Genomic DNA, 18,860 nt, shown 5'->3' on the forward strand with positions numbered 1-18,860 from the left:
TTATTCCTCATAAGACACAGGCGTGTGACCTAAGGTGGGTTAATTGAATGTCCTTGTCCCTAACTATGAATAGGGCATAGTGTTAGAGGAAGGAGTAAGAGATTAGAATTAGTGCCAGTGGCCTTCCTGTGCCCTACTGTGTTGCCATCCAAGTGTCCAGGAGTGGTGTCCCTGTAACTAGGTTGTACCTTTGGCCATGGATCCAGCCATCTGCTTTCCCTAGGTTTCCAAGCTTATTTGGTAATCATCCTGGAATTTTTTTTTTACTACTTAAGGACCTCAAAAACAGTTTGTTTTTGCCTGATAACAATCACTCTTTAAAGTTGTAGGAAAAATATTATCAGCCTATAAGGCTGATATGAGGACTACAGTTTTTTAAGTAGGGGCTTGAACTCACAACTCCATGATCAAGACCTGAGCTGAGAACAAGAGTCCAATGCTTAACTGAGTCACCCAGGTACCCCTGAGCACTGTAGTTTAAGTGATAAGAGGCTACCTGACTAAGCTCCAAGAGGGCAGAGACCGTGTCTGAATTACTATTGTATACCCAGCTCCTAGCTCAGTTTCCCAGCAAGCATGTTCAGTAAATATTTTGATTTTGACTTAAATGAATAAAATAGTAATACCCATTTATAGGCCTCCTCAATATCTATTTTAGATTTTTGGATGTGACTGCTTTTAGTGTGGGTTTTCCTTAGGAAGAAAGAGAATTAGAAAAATGGTAACACTAAGGTTTTAAATTCAGGTAAATGGGAGGCTGTTTTTTCATTAGCAGAAGTGAGAAGTCCAGAGGAAAGAGATTAGGTTTCTGCTATGGCTTTTACATTTTCATAACTACAGGTTAAACAAGTTGTGTTACTCACTAGATAGCTTCGTATTTTGAAAAGCATGGTGGACTTTGGTAGAGCAAAAACAACTTACCTAACGACCTCAGACTGTCACTTGAACCTGTATGCAGAATGTTCTTTAGTTTTTTTTAATGGCTTTGCATATGTGATTTATTTCAACTTGCAAAACGATTAGCAAACTTGTTATTGCCCTGCTTTTGTCATTTGTGATGCTGGGAGAAGCAAGGAAGTCATCTCTCAGTGTTCTGAATATAGAAAAGACTAAGTGCTATTTTTCATAAAGACTGAAGAAACTGTCATTGTAAGATCAAGTTATGGAGATGATTGGCCAAACTCCAGCTATCTCTTCTTGCAATTAGAAGATCTTAAACTGCTGCAAGTGGTGAATGTGACAAAAACCTTATCAGAAACCTTGTGACAGATGAAGATGGAGAGACGAATTTGACTGTTCAACTATGGGATTCTGAAGGTAGGCAAGATTCAAGAAATAGTGTTAAAGTGCTTAAACAAAGAAAAGACTGTCTTTTCAAGGCATCAATGCATATTGATTGAAATATCCTAAGTGCTTATTCTACTGATGTGCGTTTGGTTGTAGTATTGATTTGCAGGTGTTTCAAAGAGTGTGAAAGAGAACTTTGCCAGTAATTCTTGGGGGCAACTACACAATTTTTTTTATGCCATTTTATGGATTTCTTTTGACACAGATTTTGGCATCCCGGGGAGGCACAGCATAGGCTTTTGGATTTGTAATGACCTGCACATGCCCTGGGGGAGTGAGGTCTGTTTCTTTGTTCTGCCTCTAGAAGGAGGTATCTATCATTTGGTCATTTAGATAACTTGCACTTTAGTGTTACTGGCACTGCTATTGATATTCACCAACTTTTTTTTTAAAGATTTTATTTATTTGACAGAGAATACAAGCAGGGGGAAGTGCTTCTCCATCTGGAGAAGCAGGCTCCCCTCTGAGCAGACCCTGAGATCCCAGGATCAATCCCAGATCATGAGATCATGACTCAGGCCGCAGACAGACACTTAACCAACTGAGCCACCCAGGCGCCCCGATGTTTGCCAATTCTTGTACAGTGGGATGTTCGACATTTCATATTCCTGTTTCTAAAATTATATATACCTTTTTATACTTATAATCAGTTGGAATAGTCGTCAAGTGTAGAATACTTGAAAAAGCAAACTTCTTGGAGAGAATAATTAGAATTCTGAGTTTTAATGCCTGTAGGCATTTATTTGACTTTCAGAGAGTTTCTAAAAATAGTTAACCCAGAGGTACCTTTATTGGGTGTCTTAGTTCCTGCTCTGGGTTTGTTGTTTCGGTACTCCTTTGCTGAAACTTCTGTGCTGCCTCTTCCTGTTTGTAAACTTTTTGCTATCAAAAGTGGGATACTCATTCCTTAGCCCTTGCCATTATTCAGCTTTTTTTACAGTCCAAGACCGACTTAGCTTCTGTGGCTCCTTTTACAGTGGTCATGTGTTCTGGATTGTGAAATGTTACTGTTCCTTTCTGTTCTATAAGGCTAAGAAAAGATGTATCCTTATCACAGAAGATAAAAGGAAAAAGAAATCCCTAACAATTAAAGCACTACTGAATTCCTACTCTGGATGAGACACTGTGGGAGATTCAAAGAATATCTAAGATGATGCCTGTTTTCAATACACTTATGATCTGATTGAAAACCTGACACTAGGGGAGTGCTAAACACCCCATGAGTAGTACAGATAGTTAAATGTGCGGAAATTCAGAGGAAGGAGAGCACTTTTCAACTGTGTTAGTTTGGAAATGTTTTATATTTATAGAGTTGAATTTGAATATGACACTTTATTATAGTCTCTTAAACAGGAAAGAGCAATAAATAATCCTTTGGTGATTGTGATATATCCCAAGTATTTATGGAAGGGCTCTCCATTTAATAGGCAGTCAGTAAATGCTCACACAGTGAATGAATATGTAAATTCCTACCTGGCTCTCTCATTGGCTCATCAGAATCAATGTCTTTTTTTTTTTTAATGTCTTAAATGTAGCCTCTCTGCTCTCATACCTGTACTTCCTCTTGTCTTGCACATGTGTCACTAAGGATATTACCATTTATCCTGAAACAGTGTCATCTCTTTCCCCTTTTCTCCTTTCTTCATTCTTTATAGTCCAGTTATTTCCTGTAGAAAATTTCCTATAATATCTTTTCATCAATCTCTTCATTCCCAGTAATACCACTTTTTTTCTGCCCTATATTATTGCTTCCCTAAACCTTTAACTGGCTTTTGTCCCCTCTGTCCACTGTCCAGTTACAGTCAGATTAATCTTCCTAAAATCTAACTTTGATTATGTATCTTCCCTGCTGCAAGCTTTTTTGCCTTTTAAATAAAGTCTGTATTCCTTAGTGAGCCATTTCTTTATTATACCGTACTATCAGACTTCATTCTCACTTTCCAGTTTTATCTCCACTCCCACTTCTTTACACACAGCCTTTGCTCCATTCAAACTGGATGATTTGGTATCTCATGAATATGCCTTTGTTCATGCTGTTCCTACAACCGGAGGAGCAGGCCTTGTCTTTATCTAAATTCTGATGACTCCTGCAGACCTGGTGCAAGTATCAGCCTTGCCATGAAGCTTTTGCTAATCCCACTTAGCAACCTGTAAGTGAAATTTTCTCTACATTCTCACAATTTTTTTATATTTCATATTTAGCCAGCTTGGCTTGTTTCATAACTGTTTGTGTTCCTGTCATATTCTATTTTGCTATAAATCCTTGAACATGAGAACTACAACCATAATATATAAACAATATAATATTATAAACTATTAATTTTGATATTCCCCATGTCTAGCACACTTCCTATGTGCTTACTCAAGTAAAGGGCTGAAGCACAGACTAGGTCCCAAAGGAATAGTGTGCTTGTTCTATACCACCTTTGAATGTTCAGTGGCAATTTTAGTATCTAGTTTGAGTTTGCTCTCTTCTCCAAAGATAGTATGGGCATCAATAATGAGAAATCTCTCTAAATAATTCTGCTTTCCATGTTTTCTTACCTGGTAGTTGTAGGCAAATGAAACTTCCTATAGTCCAGTTTCCTTGTCTAAAAAAAATGGAGATATTTGAATTCTATCAAATTGTTAGGGGGAATTGTCAGCGGAGAAAAGGAGGTGAAAGTGAACAAGAAACAAGGCCTTTTATTTGGGGCCTCCGAATTGCAATTCAGAGAGCACAAATTGTGTTAGCAACCAGAAAAGTGTCCCACTCATGTGGGGAAGACAAGAGGTTATTCTGAGAAAGAAGAATTGAGGTAATTACATGATTTTGATAGAGAAAAATAAAACCCTGTTAATTGGTGCTAAGCAGTTGAGCTGCTTTTGATTACTGACTTTAATTGGTGCTATCAAATGAAACTAATCTTTGTACGTTTTAGTTAACTATTCTGTCTTCATAAAGTTACCAACAGTTTTATGGTCCTGATGCCAATTGTTCTGTTTAGCAACTCCTTGTAAAACAGTTGCCGCTTTTGGCCCAGTTCAGGAATTCATTCACTTGTTAGAAAGGAAAATGAAGCTTCAAAATGGCGTCTCACGTTCAGAAATTTTATGTAATTACACAGAATGAAATGAGATCATACTTAGAATGTACTTACTTAGAATAGTACCTAGCGCATAGTACATGCTCAGTGTTAGCTGCTGCTATTTTATCATAGGTTAAACTTTTGACCCTGAAATATCTATTGGTTTGAAGTATGAATCTGATAACTCTGTATGGAGCCTAAAACTTTGAACATTTTCCTATCAGTGATATTCACCCATAGTACTAGGGAATTTTTGTTTAATTTGCCAGCTAATAGGACAACCAGGGTTCTCTTTTTCTAATTTCACCAAACCCAGTATATGAATATCAAGATTTATAAAAGACCTGGTTTGGCATGGTGGTAGATGGTTATTATTCACTTGATAAAATGATAATTGCCTGCATGGAATATTTTACTGACTCCTTAAAACAGAAATCTCTACCTAGGAGTTTATAGTTAAGCTTATACAGATTTAACTTATATTTTCATGAACATTTTTTTTTAAAGATTTTATTTATTTGAGAGAGAGACAGAGATAGCGAAAGAGATAGAGCACAAGCAGGGAGGAGAGGGAGAAGTGGGCTCCCCGACGAGCGGGGAGCCCAATGCGGGGCTCAATGTCGGGTCCCTGGCATCATGACCTGAGCCAGAGGCAGATGCTTAACCGACTGAGCCACCCATGTGCCCCTGAACATACTTTATTGATTGGGAGACAAATTGCCTTTCTAGTTACATTTTATAATAAAGAAATCACTTAAGTAGAGTTAACAAGATACCCACGATTGCTGGGAAAGGAATCATCACAGTGGTCCCTCTTTATTCAAATATAGGACAATTTGGCACTTATTACTCCTGCAGATGTGTGACTTTAGCACTTTGTGGCTTCATAAAGGAACCTCTTCCCCCATACCATCCCCTCTTTGTATAGTCAGGTGTCTGGGAAAGTATCAAGGGCATTGGATCTCACCTCTTTTCTCCTTTGAAGTTTAGCATAATTAGAACCATTCTCAGGGATGGAAGTCAGCTGGTAGAAAAGGATATTTCAAAGACTCAGAAGAGGAAACTTGCCTTTAGGAAAGTCTGGAATGATGACCTGGATGCCACATCAGGAAGCAGATTTTGTCCTGGCATAGTATGTGGCTGATGCTGGAACCTGACCGCTCCCTAACCCCCAATCACCTTGGAACAACAGACAATCTTTGGTACTGGGAACAATGGCTGTAGATATGACATAGCTTTAAAAAATGATCCCTTTGGGAAGCCAAGAGCAGTATACCAGGTACTGAGACCTCTGCAGCCCTCTAAACTCACAGCACTGAATAAAAATCTTCTGGATTGTGTGGGACAGTTTTGCAACACTGCCAAAACCGGATCTGCGCACTAGACCTTCCTGTGCACTACCAGAGTCCTCGTTTCACTTTCAGGCGTTTGGAAGTCAAACGGCCTCTTTGCACTGAAAACACTCTTGAGTTACTTGAGAACAATTGTGAGGTGGCAGCTGAGGTCCCTAGAAAAAGTTTGGACTTCCTGCTCATTTGAGGTAGGAAGTGCGAAGTGATTTTAATTTGAATAAGAAATAATGACTTGATCTGATTTAACGTTGCTTACATTGATTTTAGTTATAGCAGCTTTGCAGTGGGACCATGTTCATTTAAAGGAGGCTTAAAGAGGTCTCTGGTGACATTTCTGCAAATGCCTGGAAATTTTTATTTGGTTAGATCAACACTAGCCGCCGCTATGCAGTTGCCAAGATTATTTTTTAAAGATTTGCTCTATTTATTCACGAGAGACTGAGGGAGGGAGGGAGACAGAGGGAGAAGCAGGCTCCCTGGGGAGCCAGGAGCCTGATGGTAGGACTTGATCCCAGGACTCTGGCTCATGAGCTGAAGGCAGATGTTTAACCGAAGGAGCCATGCAGGCTCCCTGGCAAGATTATTTCAAGATAATTGACAATTAAGAACCAAAAAGCTAATTTCTCAAGTTTTTCTAAATTTCTGAAGAAAGCGCAGGCTGCAGAAAGGAAGTTGGAACCAGAAATAAAAAGAGGCCAAATCTCTAATGCCTAGTCAGGCCCGCGGGGCGGGTGGGGCAGGAGCCTCGCACCAGCCAGCGCATTCAGTGCCTCCGGCCTGAGGGAGTCACGCCCATGTGGGCGGGGCCGCAAGGGCGGGACTTCCTGTCTGGGAGATTTCTCGCTCTCTGGAAGGACCCAGCCACAGAGCCCCCCGGCTAACCTGGTGAGTCTGACGTCCCCCAAGTTGAGGTAAGTCCTTCATTCCTGTGACTTTATATCGGCCATGGGGCTGTTTGGATCAGAGCTGCGAGCCTGGGTGCTGCAGACGGCCGTCCGCGGCCGGAGTGGGTGGGCGCCCAGGGACGGAGGCCGTAGCCGGGCCCCTTTATCCCTGCAGTGTTGTCCTTAGACCCCGCCGCCCAGTGACACCGGGAACAGGCCCCACGTCGTGTAGCGGTTTCGCCCATGCGTTGTCTCTGAACCCTTGTGGCAGCTGACGTAAAATAATTGTCTTTTTCATTTTACTGATTCCAAGGATGCTCAGACCTGGCATATTCCCAGGGTCATGCAGACCCAGTGTGAGCCTGAGCTGTCTGCACCTGCACTGCTGGGGACGGGTGACAGAAAGGTGGCATGGTTCCCACTGTCAGGAAGGCTGTGACCAGGACAGAAACAGTTGGGAATGTTTCAGGCGTTTGTCTTAGGGAAGTGAAGGTGAATAGAATATGCTTATCTCCATTAAGACATGTGCTCAAAGTGGTTGTGAATGTAAGGCACCTACACAGATGATCAAAACATAAGGAAGACATTCCTGAGTGTCCTAAGTGTGAGGCACAGTTTTTTGGGCTCTTCCAGGCCAAAGGTGTCCTCCCAGCTTCTCAGTGTGTGTTCCTTCCTTAGGGATGTCGTTCAGGCTCAGGACTCAGTCGCTGCTTACTCAGGTGACTTACATAGCATTTATATCTGCAGGTCCTATCTCTTCTGTGAGCTCAGGAACCATAGTTCAGCTGCCTAATTGACATCTCCTTTTGGTTTCACAAAGGCTTCTTATCCTCTAGTAATTAAACTTCTGATATCTCCACCTCCTACCCAAATCTCCAGATTGATTCTTCTGTTACTCCCTGTTTCAGTGAATGTAACAGTTATCCACTCAGTTGCTAAAAGTGGGAAATCTGGGAATCATTGAACTTTTCCTCTCCTTCATACCCATATCCAAATTATTGCTAAATGCCCCCAACTTTACCTCCTAAAGCAAATATCTCTCCATTCTCTAAACTTCTCTATAAACACTTCTCCTCCACTCTCCCAGGTTTAAGCCAACCTTCAGGTCTACTCTGGACTACTGCATCCTAAATCTAAATCTCCAGTCCAGTCTATGGAGCACCCAGTCTCCACTCTTCCCTCCACCCTCCAATCTGTTCTCTTCTATTGCTATGGTGAAATGATTTTTCATGGCTCTCAGTCAAAATCTTACCTTTCAGGCCCTGCCTGGGATGATCCCTACTATCTCCCCAGTCTCATTCCTATCCCCCTCCCTTGATCTCTGAACTGTCACACTTAGGCCTTTTAGTTACTCTTCTGCTTACAGCCTGCATTTGAGTTAGTTAATGCCTATTCACTTGTCCTTCAGATCTTGATTTAATCATGTTGTCAGGGCAACCTTATCTGATACCTAAGGCTGGGTTAAAGCTTCCTGGTGCATGGTTCTCTCGTTGTACTTCTCCTACTTAGGCTTTATTACATTTGTGATTTTGTATGTAGTCAGATTTTTTATTAATATCTGACTCCCCACTTGCGAGTAAGTGAACTGGGTCTGTTTCCTCACTACGATGCAGTGCACAGTGTGTCTTAGGTATTCAGCAAATAGCTATCAAATGATTAAACAACGAATTCTGGGAGGAGAATCCCTAGAAGAAGGGGTAGCTTTTGAAATGGGCGTCGAAGAATTGGTAGGAGTTACATCTGTGCTGGTGTTGTTAGAAGGCAGAGATAGGAGAGGCTTGAGCAAAGTTTCTGGCAAGAAAGCAGATACACTGTTCTGTTAATCTAGTTCTGTTAAACCTGAAAGAGAGGAATGGAGTAAGAATGGGGAAAAAAAAAAGTTTGGAAACAATTCTTGAGACACTCTAAGCAGTGACTCCTGTAACTTGAAAAGTGGTTTCCCCCTTACATTAAAAAAAAAAAAAAAGAAGCTTACATCAGAGGGGGAAAAGAAAACTAGCTAAAACAGCTCACTCTTTTTGCCCTTTGCCCTCCCCTCCTTTCCTCTCCTTTTTCCTACACTGTGAGCACCTTGGTAGGAAATTCTGAGTAGTCTTTAAGGTGAAACTGTGTGTCAGTTATTCTCAACTATAAAGGTGACAAAATTGGGGTTGCTTTACATTTTATTTATTTTTTTAAAGATTTTATTTATTTGTCAGAGAGGGAGAGAACACAAGGAGGGAGAGCAGCAGGCAGAGGGAGAAGCAGGCTCCCTGCTGAGCCAGAAGCCCAATGCAGGATGTGGGACTGGATCTCAGGACTTAGGGATCATGACCTGAGCCGAGGGCAGATGCTTAGCCAAGTGAGCCACCCAGGCATCCCTGGATTTGCTTTATAAATGATGCCACATTTTTCTGACCATTTGAAAAGCTTCACTGTCTTAGGTTCCGATTTTAGAGTGTGGTCAAGCCAGTGGTGAGGTATTTTCATATTCTCTTCAGAAGTCAGTGGAAGCTGGACGGTTCAGAAGATAAAAATGTTATTTTTTTCTGGAAAATTATTTTTTTAGTCCTAGAATTTTCTTTTTTTCACATGTTGTAATAGAAAGATCAGAGGACCTTAATATCAGAATTGAGTATATACCTTCTGTATATACCTTCCTTTCAAAGTATATACCTTCCTTTCAAAGCTTCTTTAATTTCAGCATTCCCAGTGTTCTTTTATTTTCACTTTATTCTCTATTGAAACATGGACCTATCTTTTAAAATACTTCTGTGCCCTTTTTTCTCCATCTCCCAAAACAGTGTTTTTTGTTTTTTTTGTTTAATGTGATGTTATAGGCTCTTTGGGAAACACTTTTATAGAGTGTTTTTTGTTATGTAAATGTTTCTGCAATAGAAGTGATTAGGTAAGAATATTTTTTAATGGACCTATGAGTGAATCTTGAAAAGCATTGAACTCTAACACCAGGAAGAAGGCAGTTACTACATTTGTGATTTTGTACATGTGTGATTCATTTCCTGAATGAGAGTACTATGCTAATTGAGATGTTTTTGTGAACTAATTGTTCTATAATTAAGACTTAGAGATTTTTAATTGCTTTGTCCTGACTAGTGTTAAATCTGTTCAGAAGATGGCTGATCCTTGGCAGGAATGCATGGATTATGCAGTAACCCTAGCAAGACAAGCTGGAGAGGTATGAACTGAAATCTTGTCAGCCATGATGTGATGGATGTGGACAGCATGTGGTTGTCCTGTGAAATAAAATAGGCATTTTGATTAATTGCACATGTTTTCATTTTACTAAACATTTTCAATGGAGTCAAGACTCTGATTTTGTCATTAAACCTTTTTAATGACAATCGTGAATTTAAAATAGGATGTAAGATTGTATGATTTTGTACCTAGAAGGTCATAACCACTAAAAGTTTATATTATATACATTGTGGTAAAACATTTTTAAGCATATCATTTCAGACAGATTGAATGTTTTAAACCATTTCTATATTTTATCTTTTAGTTTGATTTAAAATGATTTATGCCTTTTCTATTTGCTTATCAAAAAAATCTTTGTAGGTGGTTCGTGAAGCCATAAAAAATGAAATGAATGTCATGATTAAAAGTTCTCCAGCTGATTTGGTAACTGCTACTGACCAAAAAATTGAAAAAATGCTGATCTCTTCCATAAAGGGAAAGTATCCATCTCACAGGTATTTTTTATTTTAGTTTCACATGATAAATTGAAACTTAGGTTAGAGTCAATGTACTAGACAGATTTTGATTCTAGACACAGAAATCGACTTTAGTTAACTTAAGCTAAAAAGGAATTTATTTGGAGAGTGTTGGGCATCTCAGGAGCCATGCGAGCAGGGCACAGGCAGAAGTCAGGAAGGAAGGCCAAGCTACAGGCGCCCCAGTGGCCACCGCTTCAGATGCCACTGGTCGTAGCCTCAGGACTGACTGCTGACTTTGGGTATCTTTACCTCATTATCTCAAGATTACAAATCCTGAGCAGGAATGTCTTGCTAAACTCAGGTTGTTTGCCCAAGCTCAAGCTGCCAGGAAGGAGCAAACAAGAGGTATTTGGATTCCTTCATAGTAAGAGGAGTGTTTGGATGCTGGGAAGCTAATATGACAAATGTCTGCCATAGGCATGATTTAGAAGTTTTATTGCAAACATTTTTAATGTGATAGAGTTGTGGTAACTTTAATGACTTTGAGAGAAAACACTAAAATCGGGGCTGTCTTACCGAGACATATAACAGAAACATTGTCCTCATTTTAAAGTTTTAACATTGTCATTCTCTACTTTTTGAAGATTATTTTATTTTATTTTATTTTTTATTTTTTTTTTTAAAGATTTTATTTATTTATTCGACAGAGATAGAGACAGCCAGCGAGAGGGGGAACACAAGCAGGGAGAGTGGGAGAGGAAGAAGCAGGCTCATAGCAGAGGAGCCTGATGTGGGGCTCGATCCCATAACGCCGGGATCACGCCCTGAGCTGAAGGCAGACGCTTAACCGCTGTGCCACCCAGGCGCCCCGAAGATTTATTTATTTTAGAGAGAGTGTGAGCGCACAGGGCAGGGTTGGGCAGAGGAGAGGGAGAAGGAATCTCAGATTCCCCTCTGAGCACAGAGCTTGATGCTGTGCTCGAGCTCACGACCCTGAGATAATAACCTGAGCTGAAATCAAGAGTTGGATGCTTAACCAACTGAGCCACTCAGGCACCCCTCACTCTCTGTTTCTTGGTCATTCCATTATCTGTTCCTGATATTTTAGCCATTGAGAAGAAAAAATGTTTAAAGCTGTGGCTAAATATACTTCTCTTAGTAAAAAGATTTACAGCTAAGTGAAAAGGGGATAAAAGAAAATCATAATGCTTACAGAACAGTTCAGTATTGAGTAAAGGAAATAGAATAATGAATAAAAGAAAGAAAAAGACCAATGAACTCAGACACCATTTACAAAATTCACCTGAGATTTATTGCATAGCATGTTTTAGGAAGGCATGTAGACACAGTAATTTTGGTGGATAATTTGCTTTCTCATTGACTTATTTAGTGTTCTGTATATTGTCTGTTGCTGCATAGCTAATTATCCCAAAAACTTTGCAGCTTTAGACAACAAACATTTATTATCTCAGAGTTTTCTAGGGTCAGGAATATGGGAGTAGCTTGGCTGCATGGTTCTGGTCAGGGTCTCATAAAGTTATAGTCAAACTGCTGGTCAGGGCTGTAACATTTCAGGGCTCAACTAGGCCTGAGGGGAAAGTTCACTTATGTGATTGTTTGACTTCAGTTCCTCATGGGTTTTCTGCCAGCAGCTGCCCTCATTTCCTCGCCGTTTGGGCCTCTCCATAGAGCAGCTTTTAACATGGTGGCTGGCTTCCCCTGGAACAAGGGAGGAAAAGGGATAGAGGGAGAAATAGAGTAAATAAAATGGAAACCACAGTACTGTTTTTGTGAACGAGTCTTCACAGTTGCATATTATAACTTCTGCTTTGACTACTGGTTAGAAGAGTCACTCAGTTCAAATTCACACTCAAGGCAAAGGGGTGTTAGTTTCGACCTCTTAAAGAGAAGAGCATGAGAGTTTGTAGAGTTATTTTTAAAACCACTACATTTCCTTAATAAGTTCTCATCTGCAACAAATGTGTGTGCATACACTCATGTGAGTGCCTTTACTTACCCTGGTATTACATTTGAGAATTTTGAATTTGATTTTTCACATGACTTTCCTCTTGGGGAAATAAAGTTTTCTCGCTTTATCAGTTTGAAGGAAGAAGAAACAACAATAGAAAAGTGGTGTATGGCTTTTTGTTATGTATTAAAGTAGACTCTGAATCTAAGGACATGTTTAGGTTTGAAAATTGTTGAAAGTAGTGTGAAGATTTGGAATTTGTCATTCTTGTAGTTTCATTGGTGAGGAGTCTGTGGCAGCTGGGGAAAAAAGTGTCTTAACTGACAGCCCTACATGGATCATTGACCCTATTGACGGAACAACGAATTTTGTACATAGGTACGTTTTTAAAATGTTAATATTATAATTACTGTTTGTATGCTAACTGAATGGGTCTAGGTACTTTAGAGATTTGTATAATTTGTAGAATGAAATGGATTAAGCAGAATTTTCATCAGCTATGGAAGAGATGAAGAAATATTCATGTTGTGGACAAGCACACAGTGCATGAGGAGCCCTGTTCACCATTCTTTTTCTCACTGGTGGAGCCATATAAAAATGTAAGCAAGCAACATTGCTGCTTTGAGATTAAGGAACTAATGGAGTCAGTTTTGGGGGTCATATAGAATGTTGTCTGTATAGAGTGGTTCAATCCAGGAGGAAAAAAACTATTAAAAAGAGCATGGGTTGGGGGGGGGGGGGCGGGAATCAACAGACTTGGGCTTGATTCCAGATACTTTTTTATAAGGCTTTGTGACTTTAGGCAAGTTATTTAATCTTTCTAAGCCTCAGTTGTTGTTGTTTAATGTGTAAAATAAATATATTAATGGTACCTGCCTCATAGAACTGTTCATTCATGGGATTCAGTGAGTAATACTTTTATATAAGAACTTAATGTGGTGCTTGACACCAAGTAAGTATGTAACTCAGTATATTAGCACTAATAGAAAGCCTGAGGGAATTGCTGGCGACAGTTAAAATGGGTAGCCTGGTGTGTTGGGATTATATATAAATGTTATATTTGAGGTTGCCATGTGGCTATACATATCTTTACGAATACAGAATTGTTAAAATCTGTAAAGCTAAGATCTAGAATCTATATGTGGAGTGTTAATGTGGAAAAATCCTCATGATATAACATAGAGAAGATTGTAATACAGAGTGTATACTATGATCCCATTTTTGTTAAAATGAAAACTATTAATATTTCTTAAACTTTTTATTTTCAGTAGTTGAACACATTTTGTCTTATTTTGTTCATCGTGACTCTTGAGTCAGAAATTACAAACTATGTGTTCAAACTGTGTATCATGCAGCCATAGCAATAGCTGTGGCTAACAGTTTACTTTTCAGATGTGAAACTCCAAGTTTGGTATTAAAGACAAGTAACAATTTGTACAATTTAATACCTGTGTTTATGGGTCCTGGCTGTGGGAGAAATGACCAAAGAAAAGAGACTTTTCTTTGTAACAATGAACATTTAAAAAATTTTATTTTTTATTTTTTGAAAAAAAAAATGTTACAGTTACTATATTCGTGGCATTTGAAATTCCAAAGATATAAAATATCATGCAGTGCAAAGGGTCCTTCCCACTTCTGACCCCAGTTTCTCAGGACCACTCTCTGGAGGTGGTCACTGTTATCAGTTTCTTATGAATTCTTTCATGCCTGGAGAAGCTAGAAGCATCCTGTATGTATGCATATGCACCACCTCTCCCCATATTCCCCACTACACAGAGGGCTGCATACTGTACACACTGTTCTGTGGGAGGAGGGATAAGACTATTTATTGGAAAAATTATGTAGTCAATTATGAAAAAACATGTTTATTGAAAATGTTTATCTTGGTAAATTTGTATATATGTGGTTTTTTTGTTTTTTGCTTTTTTTTAGATTTCCTTTTGTAGCTGTTTCGATTGGCTTTACTGTAAATAAAAAGGTATGCTGTTTAAATTTATGGTAAAATGCCTTGCTCTCATTTTCTGAGAAAGAGTACATGTGTCTCCGTAATAAATTTAGGTTTGTCTCTATATTCAATTTATATAGCTGCATCATTTCAAAGTAAGCTTCGGAACTGTTAAAATTGGTGTGATACTTTCTCCAGTAAAGAAAATTTAATGTCTGAGAAGCAATAATTAAAAGGAAAAAATATATGCAAGTAACTGAAATACAATTCAGTATTTAATCACCATTTATACATGATAAAGTCAGATGTGATAGGAGTTGATGTGTGATCTAAAATGCTAAATCGAGGAGGTGGGGTTTGAGCTAGGATTGCCTTAATAGGTGTCAGTGAAAGGAGACTTTGAAAGACCAGAGTGTGGTAGGGGCCAGAACATGATTGGGAAACGCTGAGTATGTTCAGGAACCCAAATACTTACTTGCTGTATTTAAAACCCAGTAAAATACAGTCTGTAGCTATTGCATTTCCTTGTTGTTTGGCTATTTGATCAAACAATGAATGATGTTTACTAACATCTTACACACCTGTCTTCAAGGAGCTTGTGATATATTTGATCAGCATGTATACAAGAGAGTTAAAAAAAATCTGTGAAAATAAAAACACATCTTAGGCACAGGGTTGCACTAATTAGTGAGAACATCCAAAAGAAGCGAAAGGAGCCATTAGCATATAATCAGCCCTGGACTATGTGCCGTGCCTACCACTGAACTAACTGCAGTTCATGCACAAGTTAGATGTGCAAACAGATAAATACGTAGTGGAACTAGGAAACAAACGCTGTGACAACATGAAGAGGGTATATCCAGTTCTGCCCAAGAGTGGTTTGGGGAAACCTTCATAACAGAAGGGGTCTTTAGAATTTGGTCATGTGAGCTGGGTTTTAGAAACATAGGACTTTTTCATAAAGAAGAAAAGGAAGAAAGCATTTTAATCAGAAAGAACACCTTGGAGAAGAACATGATGTATGTAAGAACGAGATGTTCATTGTGAGTAAAACTCTGAAAGTGGCAGGAACAGAATTGATGAGGTGAGTCAGTTGTGGTTTTATTGTGAGGCACTGTGGCCTGTCTATGCCAGAACATTTAGGTTTTGTTTTGGGCTGTGGAAAACCAGTAGAAGTTTTTCCAAGTACAGAGTGACAGATAATTCTAACAATTATAGCAATTCTTACCTGTGATAATGGGGCTATCGGTGGTAATAGGCCACAGTTGAAGGTGGTAGTTAAATTTATGGACTGGAAAGAACAAACCTCTCAGAATATAGACATCCAAGAGGGGAATGGAAGAAATGAAAGAGTGAACAAATCCTGACCTACACAACTTTTAAGGGTTGGAGAACGAGGTCCTTAGAAAAAGTGACACAAAGATAGATTAATGAGTGAGGTAGGACTAAGAGTACTGCCAGAAACATCGGGGTACTGGATTAAGTAATGAAGTGTGGATGATGGTTAGTAGTCTCCAATTCTTTGGAGATGGCATTTGGTTAGCAGGAATTCATGGGAAATCTCTTTCAGGGAAGTTTCAGAAGTGTGTGTGATTAGGGCAGAAGCCAAATTGTAATTTTTATTAAGAGGAGAATAGGAGAGGTGAAGTGTAGACTACCCTTTGGCAGTGAAGGGAAAAGGAGAAGATAACATCTTGAAAATTTTGTGGGGGAGGTAGAAATTTGGTGTGAAAGTACCAGAATGGAAATCTGAGAGAAGGAGGATCAGCTGATACAGGAGTTTTTCAGAGACATTTGAGAGGGTGGGAATCATAATACGGATGGAAGTACTCACCTTAGAAAGTAGGAAATATTTATCTTTCTGAGGCAGGAGGGTGAGAGGTCAAGGTGGGTGACTTGAGAAATGGATGGGGCAAGAGTCAAGGATTCAAGTCTGATGACCTCTTTCCTCTGTTTAAGCTGGAAATTAGCATTTTTAAGTATCCCTAGTAATTTGAAAACGTTCTCAATATACTGTATTTTTTTGTTACTGCCTTAAAAAAAAGTATTGATTTAATGGTGAAAAATACTCGGGTTTGGTAAAGGAAACTTTTTTCCTTCTGCAGATGGAATTTGGAGTTGTATACAGTTGCTTGGAGGATAAGATGTATACTGGCAGGAAAGGAAAGGGAGCCTTTTGTAATGGTCAAAAACTACAGGTTTCACAACAGGAAGGTAGGTTTATTCTTTAATTTTTGGTGTGGTTGATATTATATACATGTGTTTTCTTGTTTTTGAATTAACCAGTCGAGTTCTCCCAGTTGTTAACAGAGTCATAGATTATGTGTATTTTCCCTTCATGTTTTTATTTCCACCACAGTTTTGAATGTGGTAGTGGAAGCAAGGAAAGTAAGTATAGTCCAGCAAACACCACTTCAGACTGGGCGGCTTGCTAAGTGCTGGGGATAGGAAGATGAATAAGAATGGCTTCCTGCCCCCCACGGAGTTCATGGTTTATTGTTACAGCCAGTATATCTTAAATACCTTGTCGAATTCCTCTGATCTGATGTCACTGCGACCAGTTAGACTGTAAATCTGGGGGGAAAAAAGTTTGTTAATGTTGGGAATCATTAAAAATCAGGTCTCTACATTTTTTTATGACCTTGATGATTGGCATTTTGTCTTCTGTGTGACAGCTCACTGAGGTTTTGAGTCACCTTTTTTCCATAAACCGTGTCCAACATTTCCCAGAGTTTGTACTTCAGATTCTTTTTAAGTGCAGCAAGAACTTAGATACTTGCAGATCAGTCTAAGTTCAGAATCCCCCTACACTTTTATAATTTTTCTCCTCAAACACTTAAGTTGAGAGCAGATTTTTAGTTCATTTTCTTTTTATTGAACTCTAAGACCCTAAAGATTGGGGGACATGCGTCCTAATTTTTAAGATGATAACGTGTGAAAAAACATGCGTCTTATAATCAAAGTAATGTGGTAGCTTTCGTAGAAACTAAACCTTTCCCTTTTTGTAATTTTTTTTGCTTTTCATAGTTTTTAATTAGATTATATGATTATTAGAAGAAACAGTAATTGTAAACATGTTCAGGACAAGCCATTAAGTGTACACTGGTGGGAGGAGATGAAGTGCAGGGTACGCTACACGGGGAGCCTGTTAGCCGAAGAGTGTTGAGTGTGTTATGAGCTTCAGTCATGTCATTTCAAAGACAGAATGGAATGCATTGGGTAATCTGTCAATTTAGTAAACGGAGGTCAGCCACCACTCAATTTAAACTTTTGTTTTAGTTCAAATCTATATTTAAATTATTTAATTTCTAAATGCTACTTTTTAAATATTTAAGGTATTTGCTTGTTTCCCACTAAAGGTATCATGCATGCAAGCAAATTGGTTATATTCTATACTTTTTGGGGATGATCTAAGAAGCAGACTCCTTGATTATAAAAGCAACCACTTAAGGATAATCAGAATTTTAATACTTCAGGGCTTAGAGTGAAAGAAATATGGTACAACTAGGATAAGAGAGAAAAATGGTCCTATTTTATTCTGAATTACAAGTATCACATTTTTAAATCAGAGTTCTTATTATTAAACTCTAGTTATTATTTAAAACATTCTCTTTTAGATATTACCAAATCACTTTTGGTGACAGAGTTTGGCTCTTCCAGAACACCAGAGACTGTAAGAACTGTTCTTTCTAATCTGGAAAAGCTTTTGTGCATTCCTATTCATGGGTAAGCTCTTATTATTTCTTCCCTGAAGTTCCAGAGAATTTAACATTTTCAAGGATGAGTTTTCCATTAAAAATGAAATTTTTTATTAATAGGCTTAGGATCAGTACCATAATTATAATTTTGTAATGTAATTTAAAAAACTTTTTATTTGAGAACATTTTCAAACTTAACAAAATTTGCAGAAATAATGGGAGAAAAAAAGTATACCCTTTACTCAGATTCACCTGTTGTTAACATTTTACCCCATTTGCTTCATTTTATCATTCCCTCTGCGTGTGTGCATGAATGCATGCATACACAAGTATATACACACCTTTCTTTCCCCTGGACTATTTTAAGGTAAATTACATATATAATGGCTCTTTACTCCTGAATACTTCAATTTATTTCCTGAGATTAGGGATATTTTCTTCCATGACCACAGTATAATTATTGACCTCATAAATTTATGTTTTATCTAATCTACCATCCATATTTAGTTTTGACAGTTGACCCAACAGTGTTTGTAGCATTTTCTTCCTCCAGTGCAAGATTCAGTCTAGGGTCAAGCATGAATATAGTTGTCATTGTCTCTTCAGCCACTTTTGATCTGGAATATTTCCACAGCCTAAGAAATTACCCACCTTCTCTGTTTTCAAATTATTTGCATAGAAGAATACAAGGTAGACTCTTACAATTTATTTCTGGTTTCTCTGTGTCAGTAGTTACTTCTCCCTTGTTACTTCTAATTTTTGTATTTGTGCTTTCTTCTTTTTGTAAATCTTGATTAAATTACTTAGTGGTGTGTCTTCTCCCCCCCCCCCCCCCCGCTGAGAACCAGGATTATGATTTATTAAACCGATCTACATTTTTTCTCTTCTCTGCCTTGAATTTATTTTTATTCTTTGATTTTTTTATTAATATAAGTGTTTAAGCT

The 18,860-nt window shown here is 38.5% G+C and overlaps 2 protein-coding genes across 5 annotated transcripts in view; both read left to right on the forward strand.

Annotated features, from left to right (window-relative positions):
• Positions 1-1,000: 1,000 nt before the first annotated feature.
• On the forward strand, positions 1,001-3,325 carry SLC10A5 (solute carrier family 10 member 5; the record flags this gene model as incomplete). Its single annotated transcript, XM_045805625.2, is given in 8 exon segments — positions 1,001-1,109; positions 1,112-1,255; positions 1,258-1,317; positions 1,854-2,070; positions 2,072-2,247; positions 2,250-2,341; positions 2,343-2,363; positions 2,365-3,325. Coding segments are annotated over 8 exon segments (921 nt in total), but the record flags the coding sequence as incomplete, so codon positions are not given.
• IMPA1 (inositol monophosphatase 1) overlaps positions 1,192-18,860 on the forward strand; it is a 31,695-nt gene continuing 14,026 nt past the window's right edge. Inside the window, exons 1-7 of one of the 4 annotated variants that reach the window (XM_045806058.2) lie at positions 1,192-1,317; positions 9,745-9,826; positions 10,207-10,340; positions 12,547-12,651; positions 14,206-14,251; positions 16,324-16,432; positions 17,836-17,944. In XM_045806058.2, the coding sequence (XP_045662014.1) occupies positions 9,764-9,826; positions 10,207-10,340; positions 12,547-12,651; positions 14,206-14,251; positions 16,324-16,432; positions 17,836-17,944 (566 nt within the window). In that variant the 5' untranslated portion in view covers positions 1,192-1,317; positions 9,745-9,763. The other 3 variants (XM_045806056.2, XM_045806055.1, XM_045806059.2) reach the window with 3 other exon arrangements.

The sequence above is a fragment of the Ursus americanus genome, chromosome 9, assembly GCF_024610735.1.
Source record: "Ursus americanus isolate L20-20 chromosome 9, mUrsAme1.1.p, whole genome shotgun sequence".
Classification (NCBI taxonomy): domain Eukaryota; kingdom Metazoa; phylum Chordata; class Mammalia; order Carnivora; family Ursidae; genus Ursus; species Ursus americanus.